This window comes from Nicotiana tomentosiformis, chromosome 1, assembly GCF_000390325.3.
Source record: "Nicotiana tomentosiformis chromosome 1, ASM39032v3, whole genome shotgun sequence".
Lineage (NCBI taxonomy): Eukaryota > Viridiplantae > Streptophyta > Magnoliopsida > Solanales > Solanaceae > Nicotiana > Nicotiana tomentosiformis.
Genome location: NC_090812.1, coordinates 42488166 through 42508531, shown reverse-complemented (window position 1 = coordinate 42508531; position 20366 = coordinate 42488166). Strand labels below are relative to the sequence as shown.

Here is a 20366-nt window from a genome sequence, read left to right as displayed (position 1 = left end):
GTGACCCTGAGAACAATCCCTTGTTCTGCAACAAATACAGCATGTTGTTTGTGATTTGAAATGATTCCGCTTGTATTTGAGGGACTGCAATTGCGGTTGCCAGATTGTCGGTGTTGGGTTGTGCCCAATCATATAATGCTGCTTCTGGTACAAGAGGCACCACACCCTGATTGTTTGGTTCATTTGCATTGTTTCTGTTGTTGATTGGATTTTCTATTCCGTCATCCATATCTGGTTTGAATTATTCTGTCAAGTTTTGTTGTTGTTTGCTTTTCTTGTTTGCATGATTTAGTGCCTTGAAAACTTTCTCAGGATTTGATAACGCTTCGAGCAGTTCATCAGTTCTTGAGGAGTTCCTAGGCATGCACCTGTAACACCCAAGACTACAAACGTTAGAATTTCAATGTATTTGATTTAGAATGAAGAAAATTGACTACACTAAGAATTCTAGCACTTCTTTTAGCTGCAATTAATAATACTGTTAACTCTCCGGCAACAATGCCAAAATTTGATCACGTCCAACTATGCCTTATAAAAAGGACAAGCGGTCGTCACAAATATATCCCGGCTAATAAGCCCGGAGTCGAATCTCACAGGGAATTAACCTATCAACCACAGCTGCTAGACTCGCACAAATTCACGCAATCAATCTTCAGAAATATTTAAATAACACTTTGGATGTTTATTAACTAAATATTACGTAATAAAAATACAATAATAAATAACTAACTATGAACGGTTTGTAAACAAGAATTGGAATGATCTAAGGTTGTGATTTTCCCTATTGTCGGAATCTTTTCTGCTACGTTTTATATAAATTTGCCTAAGTCTTCTCTATCGATCATGAGCACTATGATTGTCGTAACTCTCTCCTGAGTAATTATCATAATTTACTAGACATATTCTCCCGAATTACTCCAGCTAGCATTAAGTACGGCTCACTCAGATCGCACCAAGGTTTCGTTATCCCTAATCCCACCTTTAAACCCTTCGTATTGATCCCTCATACACGTTAGGAGTGATGTTGTTCAATAACTACCTAAATATGCACTCTCTCCCGAGTAATACATACTAAATAGGCACAGCTAATTGAGGGCCCTTCAATCAACCACATGAATAATATAGTTGAACAAATAGAGAAAATACTACGGCAAATTTATATTAACATAACAAGAAAATCATCCTTCAATAGGTTCCATCAAAACTCTAGATTAGGAGTTTAGCTACTCATACTCATAGTAACAATATCCCAAATGTTTTGCATAATTCAATTACAAAGTAAAGATGAAAGGATGTAGAAATCGATGATTCTAACTCCTAACGGGTGATTCCACAAGCTATTCTTGCCTCCGGTTGCAAAAGTCCTCCAAAAGTGGCATTTTGAGGTCTATTTATATATGTAGGAAAAGACCTAAACGTGTAGGCAAAGTCCTAGTCAAACCCGGAGACGAAATAAATCTTCAAAACTCGGACTGTGCACGCCCAGACCTGGCCTCGTGGGGCCTAACGCCTGATGGACCTCGCCTCGGGTCTGTTGTCGCCAGGTATTAGGCCTGGTCAAGCTTGCCTTCTGCCCCGCCTCGCCAGGTCTCTCGCTAGCTACAAGCCTGGCATCGCCAGGTATAAGGCCTGCTCTAGGCCTGGCTTCGCCAGGTATAACGCCTGGTGTAGGCCTGGCTTTGCCATCTTCTCCTTTTCAACTGCTCTCGAGCACGCTTTCGACTTTTAAGTATCCCCTTTGCTCTACTTTCATCTCCAATTCACCTACACATAAAATGGACTTCATTACAAGCAAATAAAGTATAATTTATCATTAAAGCGTATAAAATGCAAGGCGAATAATGTGCTAAACCATGAATTATAGCCACACATCAATACCCCACACTTAAACATTGCTCGTCCTCGAGCAATCAAACTACACTTATAGACACAACCTATTAAGCAATTCCCTTAACTCATTATACCAAGAATCTTTAAAATAGTTTAAGCACAAAGGTGTGATATCCTCGCCTTGAGATTTGACTCACAAATACCATGCCTTATTCACAATTCACTAACTTACTCTAACATGTAGGTCAACGAGATTACCTTTCCTTTATAAATCACATGCCCTTACTCAATCAAAGAGCTTAGTTCCACACACAATGAATTTTTAGAACATAGAAACTCATGATAGACAAAATTCACTCGCTCTCAGAAATAACATTCATATGCCACAAATGATACACCATAGGCTTACCCGTAGTGTAATACTCTACTAATCGAGCTTATTCAGTCTAAGATCAAATAGGACTTTGATTGGTTGTAATATAGACTGCGGGTCGGGTAGGATACATTTGGATATAAGTGACTACACCTCCCTTAAGCACTTTAATACATACACTTTAACATTCAAGCCCATACTTATGTCAAACCAAAACTCCACCTTAACTTCACTTTATATTAGCCCCTACTTCTTTAAGCACCAGTATATCACTAGCCACCACCATTAAGAATTATTTTTCTTACAATACAACTATTTATATATATTTTTTTCTCTTAATCCAAGTGGCTTTTATTGACATATGTTTTTTAATTTTTTTTCAAATGGTGCACCTTTCTCCTTATTTCAATTGTTCCACTCAATAGCCAACCCACCACCCCACACTTTAACTTTTTTATAATTCATCACAATTCAAGTGCTCATGAGAGGTGATAAGGTTCAAATATATGGTCGATTCAAACAAAGGGGTACGACTTGTAATGTGGTTACCAAAGAAATAGGATTATAGGCTCAAAGGGGTTAACTACGATACATAACTTTTAGGCGGGTAAACTATATATATCTGGCTTAACAAAGAAACGCCTATATCACTTCCTAGACTGAACAAGACTACTTTTTCTCTTTGCACACACACGGGGCAAGTTCTAGACATCAAATGCAATGCACAGAATACATACAAAAACTTACACAGACATGGCACATAACTCACTCAGGATTGGTTTCATCGACACTCCAGTCCAAGCAGTTAAGAAAAATTAAGAATCTATGATTTAAGGTACTAGAGTCAAAAACCGAGCCTAAGTGTCACAACCATAGTACTAACTATTCTCAAAGCATAACAAAGCTAAGAGATATTGCTGCAATTAAATGCATAGCCCCGCGGTTCCTACTCCTAAAAATTAAAACTAACTACACCCGGTTCAACTAAAAGACCTTGGAAAAGAACCGCGGCCCAAAGAAAAACCAAGGGGGAATTACTACACTACCTAAAAAAATCTTTTTGGTATTTTTCTATAGACTTACTTCCCTAAAGAAAATTGTCTAGGAGATCCATCGTCGGAAAGAGTCTAGCTATTTTTATTTTTTTTCTAACTAAAACAAATAACAAAAACAAATCACTAAACACAAATTCTTAAAACAAATAACTAAAACGATTATCTAACAAAAATGACACTTACTAAAACAACAAAAACAAGCAACTACAAGTAATTTTTACAAGTCCCCACCCCACACTTAGATCATGCATTGTCCTCAGTGCATGCACAAATTGACAAAACAAGAAAAATGAGTAGGGTGCAAGGAAACTCCCTGATCAAACTGCGTCCTCATCCTCTGAGGCTCTCAACTCTTCATCCTGTGCTTCCTCCTCCTCATCATCATCGTCCTAAATACCTGGCCTCAACCCATGCGGCGCCAGGCTTAGCGCCTGGTTTCCTTCATGTGATGCTGAAAACTCTGCTCGACTTGCCCAAAATCACCTGCAAACTTGTTAGTACCTAAAAACGAAAAGAAAAATTCGAACTACACTAAAAATCAACTATGAATTGGGTTGCCTCCCAACGAGCACCTTAGTTAACGTCGTGGCATGACGGATACAACAGTACAATGGGTTGTCTCCCATGAAGTGCCTGATTTAACGTCGCGACACGACGTAGATAATTGCACTTAAGGCTCGCTTAACCTTGGTGGCTCGAGCAAATGAGTCACTGACACTACTTTCGCATCTTCCATGCCCAAATAATATTTTAACCTGTTCCCATTGACTCTAAACGTGCGAGAGTCATTTGCTGCAACAATCTCTACGGCTCCAGTCGGGTGAATCTCTACCACACTAAATGGTCCTGACTATCTTGACTTTAATTTACCCAGAAATAACCTCAATCTTGAATTGTATAGCAATACCATATCTCCGGGTTTAAAACTCTGCTCAAGAATATTTTTATTATGCATCATTTTCATTCTCTCCTTGTATAATCTTGTTCTCTCAAAAGCGTGGTAACGAAACTCATCAAGCTCGTGCAACTTTGTGACTCTACTTGTACTCGCAGCTTCTATATCGAGATTCAACTGCCTCAATGCCCACAAAGCACTATGCTCCAACTCCACTGGTAAGTGACACGCCTTCCCAAACACTAATTTATATGGCGACATGCCAATCGGAGTTTTGAAAGTGGTAGGATAGGCCCAGAGTGCATCATCTAACTTTCTCGCCCAATCTGTTCTTATAGCATTCACAGTCTTTATTAAAACGCTCTTTATCTCTTTGTTTAAAACTTTCACTTGCCCATTCGCTTGTGGATAATATGGGGTGGCGACCTTGTGGCGTACATCATACTTTTCTAACAACTTAGTGAAGGCTCGATTACAGAAGTGAGTGCCTCTGTCACTGATTATTGCCCTTGGAGTGCCAAATCGGGTGAATATATTCTTTCTCAAAAAACCAGTTACCCCCTTTGCATTATTCTGAGTGTGCGCTGCAACCTCCACCAATTTGGACACGTAGTCCACAGCTACGAGTATATACTTGTTGCCATATGAGCTGATGAAAGGCCCCATGAAATCGATTCCCCATACATCAAACACTTCTACCTCCTGAATTGGGTTCATAGGCATCTCATGTTGACGAGAAATATTCCTGGTTCGTTGGCATTCATTACTACCTTTCACCCATAAGTGTGCATCTTTGAACAATGTCGGCCAGTAGAAGCCGGACTCCAAGACTTTCACAGTTGTCCTTACTCCCCCGAAATGGCCAACATATGGTAACGCGTGACAAGCCTGCAAAATAGAAGATTGGTCTATCTCGAGGATACACCTCCGGATCATGTTATCAATATAAATCCGGAACAGATAAGGCTCATCCCAATAATACATGTGACAGTCGCGAAAGAACTTTTTCTTTTGAACAGAAGAAAGGTCATAGGGGACAATACTGCTTGCCATGTAGTTTGCAATGTCTGCATACCATGGCGCTACCTCAAGACTCGTGGCTAGTAGTTGTTCATCCGGGAAGGTCTCCACAATCTCTTCCACGTAAACCTTCTTCTCGGCTCCTTCCAGCCTGGACATGTGATCAGCCACTTGGTCCTCTGTTCCCTTTCGATCATGGATTTCCAAGTCAAATTATTGCGGTAGTAGCACCCATCAAATCAGGCGTGGCTTTGAATCCTTCTTATCAATTAAGTACCTGAGAGCAACATGGTCAGTATAAACAATTACCTTAGAGCCTATCAGGTATGACCTGAATTTGTCAAATGCGAACACCACTGCTAGCATCTCCTTCTCAGTCACCGTGCAATTTAGTTGGGCACCACTCAAAGTTCTACTAGCGTAGTATATTGGATGCATGACTTTGTCTTTGCGCAGTCCAAACACTGCTCCCACAGCATAGTCGCTTGCATTACACATCAGCTCAAATGGTTGCTCCCAGTCAGGTGCAACTATGATGGGTGCTGTCACCAGCCTCTTCTTCAATTCCTCAAAAGCTGCCCTGCAATCATGAGAAAACACAAAAGGGTGATCTTTTTCAAGAAATTTACACAAGGGGTTAGCAATTTTGGAAAAATCTTTTATAAATTTTCTATAGAAGCCGGCGTGGCCCAGGAAACTTCTTACTGCTTTGACGGACATGGGTGGTGGAAGCTTTTCGATCACATCAACCTTAGCACAATCTACCTCAATGCCCTTACTCGACACTAGGTGCCCCAAGACTATACCTTCTTGTACCATGAAATGGCACTTTTCCCAGTTGAGTACCAGATTCGTCTCGACACATCTTTTCAGCACTCTTTTCAAATTCCTTAGGCAATCATCGAATGAGTCTCCCACCACCGAGAAATCATCCATAAAGACCTCCATGATGTCCTCAACCATATTAGTGAAGATGACTATCATGTACCTTTGAAATGTGGCGGGTGCATTGCATAGGCCGAACAACATCCTCCGAAAGGCGTAGACGCCATAAGGACAGGTGATCCAGTTGTTGTCGGAGATGGGGGAAATGATCCCCGCATCTAATCACTTTATCACTTACTTTTTCACAACTTCCTTCATATTGGGGTTTAGCCTTCTTTGATGTTCTCTGGAAGGTTTGTGGACATCTTCCAGTAGAATGTTATGTATACAGAAGGCCGGGCTAATCCCCTTAATGTCTGCAATGGTCCAACTAATTGCACTTTTGCACTCACTCAGTACCTGCAAAAGCTGTTCTTTCTGTACATCTAACAAACCAGATGAGATAATAACAGGTAAATTTGAGTTAGGTCCCAAGAAAGCATACCTGAGGTGAGGTGGTAGCGGTTTTAATTCCAACTTTGATGGCTCTTCTATCGATGGCTTAGCTGGAGGAATATTTCTTTCTTCTAAGTGCAAAGGCTCAAATTCGAGATCTCTTTTCCAAAACCCTTGGCCTTCAAGAGCCAGCACCCATTCCGCCAAATCCTCTCCATTTACTTCATCTAAGTTCATGAGACAAGCTGCTAGAGGGTCTTTAGCGTTCAAGGTTTCATCTTCCTCCTCCAAAATTACATCCACGGCTTCTATTATAGAGCAGTTAGCAAATTCACTTGGTTGCCGCATAGATTTCTGCACGTTGAATGTTCTTTCTTCATCATTTAGTCTCATTTTGAGCTCCCCAATCTCACAGTAGATTAAAGCTCTCCCAGTGGCCAAGAATGGTCTTCCCAAAATTATGGGAATCTCCTCGTCAACCCGACAGTCTAGAATGACAAAATCTGTTAGGAACACAAACTTCCCAACCTGGAATAATACATCATCAAGGATACCAGAGGGCCTCTTCACTGTTCGGTCGGCTAGCTGTAGTAACATGGATGTGGGTCTAGCTCTTCCTATGCCTAACCTTTTGTAGATAGCCAAGGGCATCAGGTTTATGCTTGCCCCTAAATCACACAGTGCTTTAGCAAAAGCATAGTTGCCTATCGTGCATGAGATTGTGAAACTCCCTGGATCAGATAACTTCTCAGTTATGGGTCTCATCACAACGACACTACATTTCTGAGTCAGTGTAACTGTGGCCAAGTCTTGAAAGTCGAACTTACGAGACATCAAGTCCTTCATCATTTTTGCATAACCAGGCATTTCCTTTAAGGCATCAATCAATGGAATGTTAACCTAAATTTGTTTCAACATCTCCAAGAATTTCTTATACTGCTCATCTTTTTGATATTTGGCCAATCTCTGGGAGAAGGGTGTTGGAGGCCGCTTCTTTCCTGTGATTTGATTTTGAACCTGCTCTGGCACTATTTCTACTACCTTCTCTTGCACTGACTCAGTTTCCTTCGTGACCTCTTTTTCTTTGCTTGATTCAGCTGGCGCATATTGTACCATCACCTCTGTCAACCCTGCTGAATCATCTATCTCAATGGGTACTGGCACAAGTGTTTCAGTAGGTTGGCTCTCGCGAGCCATCTCTTGCTCCAGATCTAGGTCTCTACCATTTCGTAGACTCACTACCATAAGTTGTTTCGGGCCCTGTTCTTTTGGATTGACTTGTGTATCTGCAGGTAACGTCCCTTAGGGACAATTGTTTAGAGCTGATTCATGTGAGTCTACTCTCTGTTGCATTTTTCCCGTGGACCCAATCAGTTGTTGCAGCATTCTGTTGTTGCTGTCCAGCATTCCCTTAAGTTTAGTAAAACCATCATCTTGTCTCATAATTTGTTGTTGTTAACGTTGTTAATAAGTCAGCTGCTGATTTTGCTGGTTGTAACCCTGTTGCCTTTGGTAAGGCACAACTTGACCCAGTGGTCGCATAGCTTCAGGATTGTTGTTGTTATTGTACTGTTGCTGCGCTGGTCTATATTGTTGATTTTGTTGACCCCAATTCTGACCACCTTGCCTCTATCCCCCATAGTTGGCTACATAATTCATATCTTCCTAATAGTATTGGTTGTCACCTTCCGCACTCCACGAGCAAACATATGGTTGGTTAATGCATGGTGTACATAAGCCCCCATTAGTTGCGTCAACTATGTGAACCTGCTGCTTATGGCTGATTTATCTATCTTCTTTGTGAGGATACTCATTTGTGTCATTAGAGTGGCCATATTCTCAACTATGGAGTTGTTTGGATCCGAAGCCACTGAGTGAACTACCGGAGTGATCGTAGAGGCTCTTGTCATCCATCCTGAGTTTTGGGCCATCTTATCAAGTAGGATCTTGCATTCTCCGAATGTTTTACTCAAAAATGCTCCACCTGCTGAAGCATCAACATTGGCCTTTAAGCCGTCAGCCAGTCCCATGTAGAATCTCTGCCCCAACATCTGATCTGGAATGCCATGATGTGGACACTTAACCAGCATAACCTTGAACCTATCCCACGTTTCTTATAGTGATTCTGTTGGTCTCTGCCTGTAGCTCAATAAATCATCAATCTGTTGGGCAGTTTTATTGGGTGGGTAGAATTTGTTCAAAAATTACTTGACTAATTCCTCCCAAGTAGTGATGGAGTTTATGGGGAGTGAATTAAGCCAAGTCTGAGCTTCTCCTATCACCGAGAATGGGAACAATAGCATCTTTATTGTGTCCGGTGTCACGTTAGGTTGCCTTTGCGTGACACATATCGACAGGAAATTCTTCAGATGCTGCTGAGGATCTTCAATGTGTGACCCTGGGAACAATCCCTTGTTCTACAACAAATGTAGCATGTTGTTTGTGATTTGAAATGATTCCGCTTGTATTTGAGGGACTGCAATTGCGGTTGCCAGATTGTCGGTGTTGGGTTGTGCCCAATCATATAATGCTGCTTCTGGTACAAGAGGCACCACACCCTGATTGTTTGGTTTATTCGCATTGTTTCTGTTGTTGATTGGATTTTCTATTCCGTCATCCATATCTGGTTTGAATTATTCTGTCAAGTTTTGTTGTTGTTTGCTTTTCTTGTTTGCACGATTTAGTGCCTTGAAAACTTTCTCAGGATTTGATAACGCTTCGAGCAGTTCATCAGTTCTTGAGGAGTTCCTAGGCATGCACCTGTAACACCCAAGACTACAAACGTTAGAATTTCAATGTATTTGATTTAGAATGAAGAAAATTGACTACACTAAGAATTCTAGCACTTCTTTTAGCTGCAATTAATAATACTGTTAACTCTCCGGCAACAATGCCAAAATTTGATCACGTCCAACTATGCCTTATAAAAAGGACAAGCGGTCGTCACAAATATATCCCGGCTAATAAGCCCGGAGTCGAATCTCACAGGGAATTAACCTATCAACCACAGCTGCTAGACTCGCACAAATTCACGCAATCAATCTTCAGAAATATTTAAATAACACTTTGGATGTTTATTAACTAAATATTACGTAATAAAAATACAATAATAAATAACTAACTATGAACGGTTTGTAAACAAGAATTGGAATGATCTAAGGTTGTGATTTCCCCTATTGTCGGAATCTTTTCTGCTACGTTTTATATAAATTTGCCTAAGTCTTCTCTATCGATCATGAGCACTATGATTGTCGTAACTCTCTCCTGAGTAATTATCATAATTTACTAGACATATTCTCCCGAATTACTCTAGCTAGCATTAAGTACGGCTCACTCAGATCGCACCAAGGTTTCGTTATCCCTAATCCCACCTTTAAACCCTTCGTATTGATCCCTCATATACGTTAGGAGTGATATTGTTCAACAACTACCTAAATATGCACTCTCTCCCGAGTAATACATACTAAATAGGCACAGCTAATTGAGGGCCCTTCAATCAACCACATGAATAATATAGTTGAACAAATAGAGAAAATACTACGGAAAATTTATATTAACGTAACAAGAAAATCATCCTTCAATAGGTTCCATCAAAACTCTAGATTAGGAGTTTAGCTACTCATACTCATAGTAACAATATCCCAAATGTTTTGCATAATTCAATTACAAAGTAAAGATGAAAGGATGTAGAAATCGATGATTCTAACTCCCAACGGGTGATTCCACAAGCTATTCTTGCCTCCGGTTGCAAAAGTCCTCCCTAAGTGGCATTTTTAGGTCTATTTATATATGTAGGAAAAGACCTAAATGTGTAGGCAAAGTCCTAGTCAAACCCGGAGACGAAATAAATCTTCAAAACTCGGACTGTGCACGCCCAGACCTGGCCTCGCGGGGCCTAACGCCTGATGGACCTCGCCTCGGGTCTGTTGTCGCCAGGTATTAGGCCTGGTCAAGCTTGCCTTCTGCCCCGCCTCACCAGGTCTCTCGCTAGCTACAAGCCTGGCGTCGCCAGGTATAAGGCATGCTCTAGGCCTGGCTTCGCCAGGTATAACGCCCGGTGTAGGCCTGGCTTTGCCATCTTCTCCTTTTCAACTGCTCTCGAGCACACTTTCGACTTTTAAGTATCCCCTTTGCTTTACTTTCATCTCCAATTCACCTACACATAAAATGGACTTCATTACAAGCAAATAAAGTATAATTTATCATTAAAGCGTATAAAATGCAAGGCGAATAATGTGCTAAACCATGAATTATAGCCACACATCATTATGCTTAATACATGAATTTTTTTAGATCTTTATGTAATCAATGTGTTCATATTTAGTTGTATTTATCTATTTTTGAAGTCTAGAAAAAACTTTGATTAAATACACTAAAAGTACAGGAACCACTTACAGTATATACACATTCCATGTATGTATTCTGCTGTATTTCTATATTTGTATATTCATATATACATAGTTATATTCTGTATTCAAATGTATTTTGAATTAAATTATAAAAATGTATTTAACCATTTAGAGTGTATATACATGTCCTGTTATATATATATATATATATATATATATACATGTTATTCTTTTTAAAATATCAAGAAACTTAACAGTAATATATTTAGTCATATGCATAGCTGTATTCTATATTCAAATATATTTTGAATTGTAATATAATAATGTATCTAACCACATTCAGTATATATACATCATTTTTTATACATATCATTAAACTTAACAGTAATATATTTAGTCATCTACCTTTAAAAAATTCATCCAACAACAATCAAATACATCTAGAAACCAATAAGTAATAAAAAATCTCGAACAAATCCAATAACAGTGATTGGAGAAATTAAAATCAGAACATCAACTAATTCCTACGTGGGGAATTTCTACAAGTACGCTTATTATATTCACCCTGCCCACATATACTACACGAATTTTGACTCTTCTTCTGAAGCAATTAACTTAATGGCTTATCGCGCTTCTTCTTTAGCCTTCGAGGTCTCTTCTATTTGGGTGATAAGACAACTCCCTCTGATATATGTGCCGGTATATTCTATCTACTTCGGTTAAGGAGAGGATGCACGGGGACCTCGTATGTCATTACAACAGACTTTGATTTCTAATAGTCCGAACAATAATCACCCGACATCAGAAACTTGCTTTTCAAGTCAGTCCAAGCATGTGGGCATGGTAGCTCGTCTACTTGGAACCTCCCACAACTGTAATTTTTCTTTTGGATGCAAACGGTGTAAGCCTCCCTTCGTCATTCACCATGTACAAGTATTCAGTCGATGGTACAACCTACATCAAACGGAGAAACATAAGTTTTGGATATATGTACAAAACATGTATTTGTCCATGAATACACGGAGTACATACAGTATGCATGAATACAAGATATAAATATTGAAATATATTGAATACAAATATTAAAATAAATAGAATATAAACAGTGAATACATTTAATTTTGAAATACAGTGAATATAGTAAAATACACTGAATATAAATAGAAATACAGTGAATTCAACCAATGAAATATACTGAATACAACAGTAATGACATATATTAGGAATAATTAAAATACTGTTAATACAAATACAATTGAATACACTGAATACAATAAATAAACATTGAATATAATGAATGCAACAGTAAAAAACAAATATTGAAACACACTGAATACAATAGTTAAATACAATTGAATACAAGTAGTAGGTTGAGTACATACCTTATGCATGAATACATGCTTTCAATAAATATTCATATTACATGCTATATTCATACATGTATTAAGGTATCACATTGTAACTTTCTTATACATTACACCATAATTTTAAATATTGTAGATTATACCGATTGAATATATGCTTTCAACAAATAGGGAATATTCGATTTACTATATGCTTTCAATATCCCCTCAATCGAATAATCGCCATAATAATTTTCATTGTTCCACTTTCGAGAATGACGAATTAACATTGTTAATCTTTCCATATAGTAAACTGAATTACTAAATATGCTGTAAATACTTGTATCAATGAATGCTAGGTAGAAAAAATTTCTATCAATGACGGTCAAATCAAAACCTCGAACTATACCAGAAAAAAATTGACTGAAGCCCTGCAGATTGTGTTATGTTGAAGTTGAATTGACAATGCTTTGTTTTTTGTGTTTAGCGTCTGAAAAATCATTCTAATTAATTGGGTTGATAATGAGGCGTGTTAGAATTGATTTTATTGAGTTATATTAGGAGTGTATCACGTTAATTAATCCTCTTTCTATTATTAGACAACTGTACAGACCTATTTTAAGGTGATTGCCGCCACTGTATTCATGAATACATGGCGCGAATACATCTAAATACAGTCGCGTACAGCCGGATTACCCTATTTTTTAGGAGATTTTTGCTACTGTATTCATGAATACAGTAGCGTAGATACAATAAATATATTACCGTAATAAATGAATAGTAGTTATATGAAGTAATTATGTATATATTAGTTATATAAAGTTAATAGCCACAAAACAATTGTGATTTTTGAAAATTTATCAAAAGGAAATGGCAGTAAGCCCAGGCCCATTAAAGTAGACAGCCAGCTTAAATTCCAAATTCCCCCTAGTCCCTCCTTCACTCAGTTGTTCAAATTCCTCTTGTTCAGCCAATCGCAAATCCATCGCTCGAAAAAGGTACACTTCAATCTCCATATTTCAATTCCAAAAAACCCTAGTTGCATTCATATGCTATACGTATATCTATAGATTACAAGTTTTTCAATATACTCTTCCGTAAAACCCTAGAATGGAGTGGAACCCCGAAACCCTACAATTTCTGTCCCAATGCTTCCTTAATACGCTGTCTCCGTTACCGGAGCCACGCCGTCGAGCTGAAGCGGCACTTGCCGAGGCCTCTGAGAGATCTAACTATGGCCTCGCCGTCCTTCAGCTCGTAGCTGAGCCTTCTGTTGATGAGCAGATCCGTCATGCTGCTGCCGTTAACTTTAAAAATCACCTCAAGGCCCGTTGGGCTCCATCTCCTCCTAAAGAACCAAATGTTCCATCCTTAACCCCAATTTCAAACGCTGAAAAGGAGCTTATTAAAAGTTTGATTGTTTCTCTTATGCTTAAGTTGTCACCCAAGATACAGTCTCAGCTCAGTGAAGCATTGGCCGTCATTGGTAAGCATGATTTCCCGTTACAGTGGCCCACTTTGTTGCCTGAGCTTGTTGCCAACCTTGTTAGTTTGACACGAGCGAATGATTATGTTTCTGTTAATGGTGTTTTAGCTACGATTAATTCTTTGTTTAAGAAGTTTCGATATCAGTTTAAGACCAATGAGTTGCTTGTCGATTTGAAAGAATGTCTTGATAAGTTTGCTAAGCCACTTTTGGAACTGTTTAAAAGAACAGTGAGTGTAATCAATCAAGCTGTGGCGTCTGGGGCTGCAGATGCAGCGACTTTGAAACTGTACGTAGAATCTCAGAGGTTGTGCTGTAGGATATTTTATTCGTTGAATTTTCAGGAGTTGCCTGAGTTCTTTGAGGACCATATGGATGAGTGGATGCTTGAGTTTAAGAAGTATCTCACTGTGAAGTACCCCGTGCTTGAGGACAGTGGTAATGATGGTCTTGCTGTTGTCGATGGCCTGCGTGCTGCAGTGTGTGAAAATATTGGTCTTTATATGGAGAAGGAGGAGGAACTGTTTCAAAAGTATTTAAGCGGGTTTGTGGAGGCTGTATGGAGTCTTCTTGTGGTTTCATCTGCATCTTCTTGCAGGGAACGGCTAACTGTTACTGCAATCAAGTTCTTAACCACTGTTAGTACAAGTGTTCATCATGCTCTCTTTGAAAGAGATGACATATTGGAACAGATTTGTCAGAGTATTGTTATTCCCAATGTGATGCTGAGGGATGAGGATGAGGAGTTGTTTGAAATGAACTATATTGAGTTTATTAGAAGGGATATGGAAGGGAGTGATCTTGACACGAGGAGGAGGATTGCATGCGAACTGCTCAAGGGCATTGCCATGCATTACAAAGCCAAGGTCACGGAGAAGGTTTCCCTTCAAATCAAAAATTGTTTGGCCTTGTTTGCTCAGAATCCAGAAGCAAATTGGAAATATAAGGATTGCGCTATCTATTTGGTCGTCTCCCTTGCCACTAAAAAGGCAGGTGGTAGTTCAGTCTCAACTGATCTTATAGATGTTGAGAACTTTTTTGGTTCAGTTATTGTACCAGAGCTGCAAAGTAGGGATGTGAATGCTTTTCCAATGTTGAAGGCAGGTGCATTGAAGTTCTTTACTATGTTTAGAAATCAGCTGCCAAAGGCTGTTGCAATGGCATTACTTCCAGATGTTGTGCGGTTCCTTGCTTCAGAGTCCAACGTGGTTCATTCTTATGCTGCGAGTTGCATCGAGAAACTCTTGCTTGTCAAAGATGAAGGAACACGAGCAAGATATACAGCCACAGATATTAGTCCCTTTTTGCTTGTGTTGATGTCTAACCTTTTCAGTGCCTTGGAGAAGCCAGAATCCGAGGAGAATCAATATATAATGAAGTGTATCATGCGAGTGCTTGGAGTTGCTGAAATTTCTCGTGATGTTGCTTCAGCTTGCATAACTGGTCTGACAAATGTTCTCAACAGAGTCTGCCAGAACCCAAAAAATCCTGTCTTTAACCATTATCTTTTCGAATCAGTCGCTGTTCTTATTAGGAGAGCCTGTGAGAGGGATCCTACTCTCATATCTGCTTTTGAAGGAAGCCTTTTCCCTAGCCTCCAGATGATCTTAGCTAATGATGTGAGCGAGTTCTTCCCTTATGCATTCCAACTGTTGTCCCAGCTAGTTGAGTTGAATAGACCTCCTGTACCTCAGCACTACGTGCAGATCTTTGAGATTCTCCTTTTACCTGAGTCATGGAAAAAGTCGGCAAATGTTCCTGCTCTTGTTCGCTTGCTTCAAGCATTCCTTCGTAAGGCACCCCATGAGCTAAACCAACAGGGCAGGCTATCTAATGTTCTGGGTATTTTCAATACACTAATTTCATCTCCCAGCACAGATGAACAGGGGTTTTATGTGCTCAATACGGTTATTGAAAACCTTGGGTATGATGTGATATCACCTTTTGTCGGCCACATTTGGGTTTCACTTTTTAACCGGCTGCAGCATGGCAGAACAGTGAAGTTTATGAAGAATCTTGTGATATTCATGTCTCTTTTCTTGGTCAAGCATGGGTTACAAAATCTTGTGGTTTCGATGAATGCTGTTCAAAAGGATGTCTTCCATACAATTGTGGAGCAATTTTGGGTACCTAACCTCAAGTTAATCACAGGATCAGTTGAACTCAAGCTGACTTCAGTTGCTTCAACTAAACTAATATGTGAATCTTCAACATTATTGGATTCCAAGGTTCGGGGAAAAATGCTTGACAGTATTGTTACTCTTCTCTCTAGGCCAGAGGAAGAGAGACTGTCGGAGGAGCCAGACGTTCCAGACTTTGGGGAGACTGTGGGTTATAATGCAACTTTTGTCCATCTTTATAATGCTGGGAAGAAAGAAGAGGACCCTTTGAAGGAAGTGAATGATCCAAAGCAATATTTGGTGGCTTCCTTGGCAAATCATGCTGCTAGTTCGCCTGGGACATATCCACAACTTATTAGAGAAAATCTTGAGGCAGCAAATCAAGCAGCACTTCTTCAGCTCTGCAGCTCCTATAATCTTTCAATTGTTTGAGAACAATCTGTGTGGTAGTATGCCTTCTTCTTGGTGCTTTCTTATCCAGTTTAATTGTCATTTTGTGTTGTCCAATAGATGCTTCTCATTTTTAAGGATTAATCTTAATGGTAGTGTTTGGAGTTTTTTGTGTCGTACATCTTTGATTAATGTCTCATTGAAGAGAAGATTCATTGAATCTGTCTTAGAATCCTGTGCTCAGGTTATCAGCAATTATTTTTTCTGCTTTACTCGAAGCAAGATAAATTGATAGAATAGTTATGCTTGCAGATATTACCTTATTAATTATTTTAGGTAGAGTTGCTTGAGTTAACAATCGTTTTGTTTTTTTTTTCCCCTACTGATGTTTAATATGTGCTTCGTAAGTGGCTGTTGCTCATTGAAGTTAGTTTGCAGTTCGAGATTCTTTATGCGATTTTTTAGGCTGCCAACCCTTTTTTTTGGGCTTTTTTTGCTTATGATAAATTTTAGCTTAATCATGAACCTGGCTCAAAGTGTAGGAAAGAGTCAGTCTACGATACATATGCTGATGAACATAGGCTTTTGTTCAGCCCCCAGTCCCTTGGTTTAACATAAAGATTATACAGTGCAGGATTTTTGGTAGGCGCACATCATGACTTTGAATCTGTGCTGGTGAACTAGGTCTAGTATTTAAGTGGAGAAAGGCAGGGCAGAGGAGACGACCCATTATTCACCAAGTTCCTGAGCTAGAAACAATGTATTTATTGGTTATTAAGAAAAAAAGGCCTTTGTTGAGAAAAAAAAAAGTTGTCTGGTGGAGACCCGTGACTTCATGGAAATATACAATTCACCTTATCAATGAAAAGATTAATATATATTCATTGGTTCCTATCTCATGATCTTATACTTGAAGACATGTTGTAATATGACTCAAGCTGCTGATACGGACACATTCAAGAATGCTTGTCAACATGGCAGACTGACCCTTTCTATGCCTCGGTTTATTTTTGTCCTTTTGTTTCAAAGAATGATCCCAGTTGACTTCTCTTGTTTGTATGTTTGTTGTCCTTCTACCTTCTGCATTCTATCTCTCTGTTTTCACATTCCTCTCTTTTCCTCTATCGGTGGAGCATTCTTAGTTAGAAACAGCCATGCTTTCTCCAGCCTTCGCTTTGCCTCTTGTTTACCTGTTTGCATGTGTCATATATGAATCCTATTGCGTCTTCTGTGAAATCAGAAATTTCATGACTTATGATCTTTGCCTTTGGCATTTGCCTAATTTACTGACTGAACTTGTTTTGGAACTTCCTTGCATAACCTGTCCTGCTGCATTGGCATCTGCTTATCCTGGCATTACTTTGACTTCATATAATTTGGGTTTCTTGTGTGTTGGAACATTTCCTACGTCTATCAGCCCCGAAAAGAAAAGCCAACCACAACTACAAATATTGTTGAAATGAAATGTCACGGGTTAGTGCAGATAATGTGTTTGTGCCCCTTTTTGTTAAACGATGCACCATTGATGAGCGTATATTAAAATTTCTTGATTTGACGCTGAGTAGCTAGAATCTATATCTCTATTATCTATTAGGCACTTGGCAATATGATGGTCAAGCTCAGTTCTGGTGCTTGTATCTTTGTTTGTCATCACTTCATTATGTTGCATGAACTCATGCTTAAGAAAAGGGAAGTGGGTCAAGCATCCATTTTACCATTGTTCTTGAATTTTGTTACATGGTTGATTTTATTCTCTCTTGTTTTGTTTCTTTCTTTAACTCTGCCATGGACTAGGACTTTACTTCTTAAGGTCTTAAATCTGTTGGTTGACCTCTGTTTTCTCATTTCAATTTACCTTTGTGATCTACTTTATCCACAGGGTGCCTTTCAACTTGTATGCCTTATAAGTTATATTTATATGCCTGATTTTTCGCAGGTTGAACTCTCAAGATCTGTCGTCAAGAAAACCTGTTTGTGGGTGCTCCAGAATTTGGTTTTTCCCTTCTTGCACTTCTTTTTCTATGTTGCTTATGGATCTTATGAAGCATGTAGCTCTTCTGTGTCTGATAGGGTGATGCCAACTGTTGATCTAGTTTGCAAGTCGTCTTTTTCTGTTGTGGAGTTTGCACTGTGCGTCCAGCTTTCCTTCTTTCATCTTCCCATCGCCAGTGGCAGTAGCCTCTATTGCCTCTACATTTCCGACTGAGAGAGGTTTAGTTTTTGTGGAGTTATACATGTGATTCTTAGGCATGAAGGATCAAGGGTTTGCTTCATCAAGGATTTTGATGTGTATGTGGTCAAGTAAAATAGAAATGGTCAAACACCTATAATTTTCAGGGTTGAGTTGTTGTCATGGTCATTTTGCTATCTCGTGCTTCTACGATGGAATATAATCACTGCAAAATCTGGTGTATCAGGATAGCATTTTTATATGTTTTTCTCCCCCTTTTAAATCTTCTTTCAAGCTCATCTGGATTGGGAAAGTGCTCATCGTTTTAGTGTCAAATGAGCAGGACATTAGATAGCTATCAGTATGTGAGGTTATTATAGCACGTTATGAAAGTAAAATTATAGTTTCAATGCATTCAAAGGCTGGCATAATTTAGATTTCTCATTTGTAAAAAAATGTTCAAATCTTTAATTTGTGAAAAAAAGGGATAATTTAGTCATACAGAGATACTCAAAGCTAATAAATGTAGTCATACATACACACACATTATTAACCAATTAAGGACTAATAATATAATACGTAGTGGCTAGTGCTAGTGGGGTTATTTTTTCTAATCCCACCAACCAAACAATCTCTATGCATATTAAAGTTTTTAATTTCTTTTTTTTTTTTGAAAAAACGCTCTGTAATGGTTTTACAGTACAATAATTTAGTACTCCCATTAAAGAGACTTTTAGTGGTGTTCACCACATCAACCCTCTTTTCTTAACTTTATAGCTCAGAAGCTCAACAATATATTAATCATGATTAAGTACTTTTGTTCCACATAGTATTAAATTAAAAGTAGTCCCTGCAAATGCTGTGAATCCGCACACTTGCCTGACTTCCACTTCAAAACCTTATTTTTAATTGTTTGAAATTGTGTTATTTTTGCTTTACGTATTGATTGAGATAAAAAGAAGGATGTGTTAATTTGATTAATGGAAGGCGAACTCGAGATTGGTTCGGTAGTTTCTTTCGTCTCATAAGCAAAAGATGAAGTAAACTTAGAAAGATTGAATAATTTCTAGGATAGCTTTTTGATTAATCCGTCCTAAACAATATTTTACTTTGTTTACATCGACTAGACTAAATATCAATAAATCTCGAAAACGAATAATCAGTTAATAAGAAACAATTTTTCCTTAATGGTCATACATGGAGAGAAACCGAATGAGCTGGGCAATGGTTCCGAATATCGAATTATATTAGCCAAAATTGGAGTCTAAACAATTTTGTAGGAGTAATAGATTGTTTGGTGCTTCTAAAATTGAGCAGTAACTAGTAAGTGGAAGAAAAAGTTGGAAAAAGATTATATAGAAGTTTGTGAAATCCATAATGCTGTAGCCAACTTTTGAAGCACCAAATTTAGGTGACCCAATCAGAAGACAATGGAAAAATGCTACAATTGACTAACTATTCAAGCGGTGAATATACCTAATTTGACCAACACACTTGACTTATTAGGTAAAAATTGCATAGGGCATCCTATTTGGTCGCCCCCATTTAATTTATACTCATATTTTTAAAATTATTTAATCTATATCCTAATTTTGATAATTTCAGATCCTGCGACCCGTGCGCTCCTTTCTTCCTCCTCTTCTTTTCTTCTTCTTCTTCTTCTTCTTCTTCTTCTTCTTCTTCTTCTTTTCTCTCTCAAACATGTTATCCTGTAAGTTACACATGTTATCGTTTCTGAAAATTGGACAAAGCGACAAATCAAGAAGAAAGAAAGACTCGCTATTGCCTCTCAAACATTAATACATCCCAACACAAAGTACGTAAATAATAAAACAAGAGTTTATTGTCAAAACTCGAAGAAGCATCAACTGAAGTTTGGGACTGCAGGGACAAACTTCAGATATTACCAGGTTAAATTTTGTCTGAAGTTTGCAACTATCATGCCAAGAAAAATTATTTGAAGTTCAAATATAACAAGCTGATTTTGTCTGAAGTTTGCACTACAAACTGAAGAA

General features: G+C 38.6%; 1 protein-coding gene across 3 annotated transcripts; it reads left to right on the top strand.

The window, feature by feature from the left end:
* Positions 1-13066: 13066 nt before the first annotated feature.
* LOC104101645 (exportin-2) lies at positions 13067-18634 on the top strand. 3 transcript variants are annotated; one of them, XM_009609128.4, is made up of 2 exons: positions 13067-16240; positions 18118-18634. In XM_009609128.4, exon 1 carries the CDS (start codon positions 13296-13298, stop codon positions 16221-16223), a length of 2928 nt encoding a protein of 975 aa, XP_009607423.1. In that variant the 5' UTR covers positions 13067-13295; the 3' UTR covers positions 16224-16240; positions 18118-18634. The 3 variants fall into 3 exon arrangements, with proteins under 3 accessions (XP_009607423.1, XP_070037995.1, XP_009607422.1); XM_070181894.1 differs by lacking the exon at positions 18118-18634 and adding an exon at positions 16811-17075 and having other exon boundaries at positions 13067-16237; XM_009609127.4 differs by having other exon boundaries at positions 13068-16237.
* The last annotated feature ends 1732 nt before the right edge of the window (positions 18635-20366 follow it).

What these genes read in the sequence shown, in the direction of transcription:
- LOC104101645 (XM_009609128.4), top strand. Translation starts at nt 13,296, where the DNA reads ATGGAGTGGAACCCCGAAACCCTACAATTTCTGTCCCAATGCTTCCTT.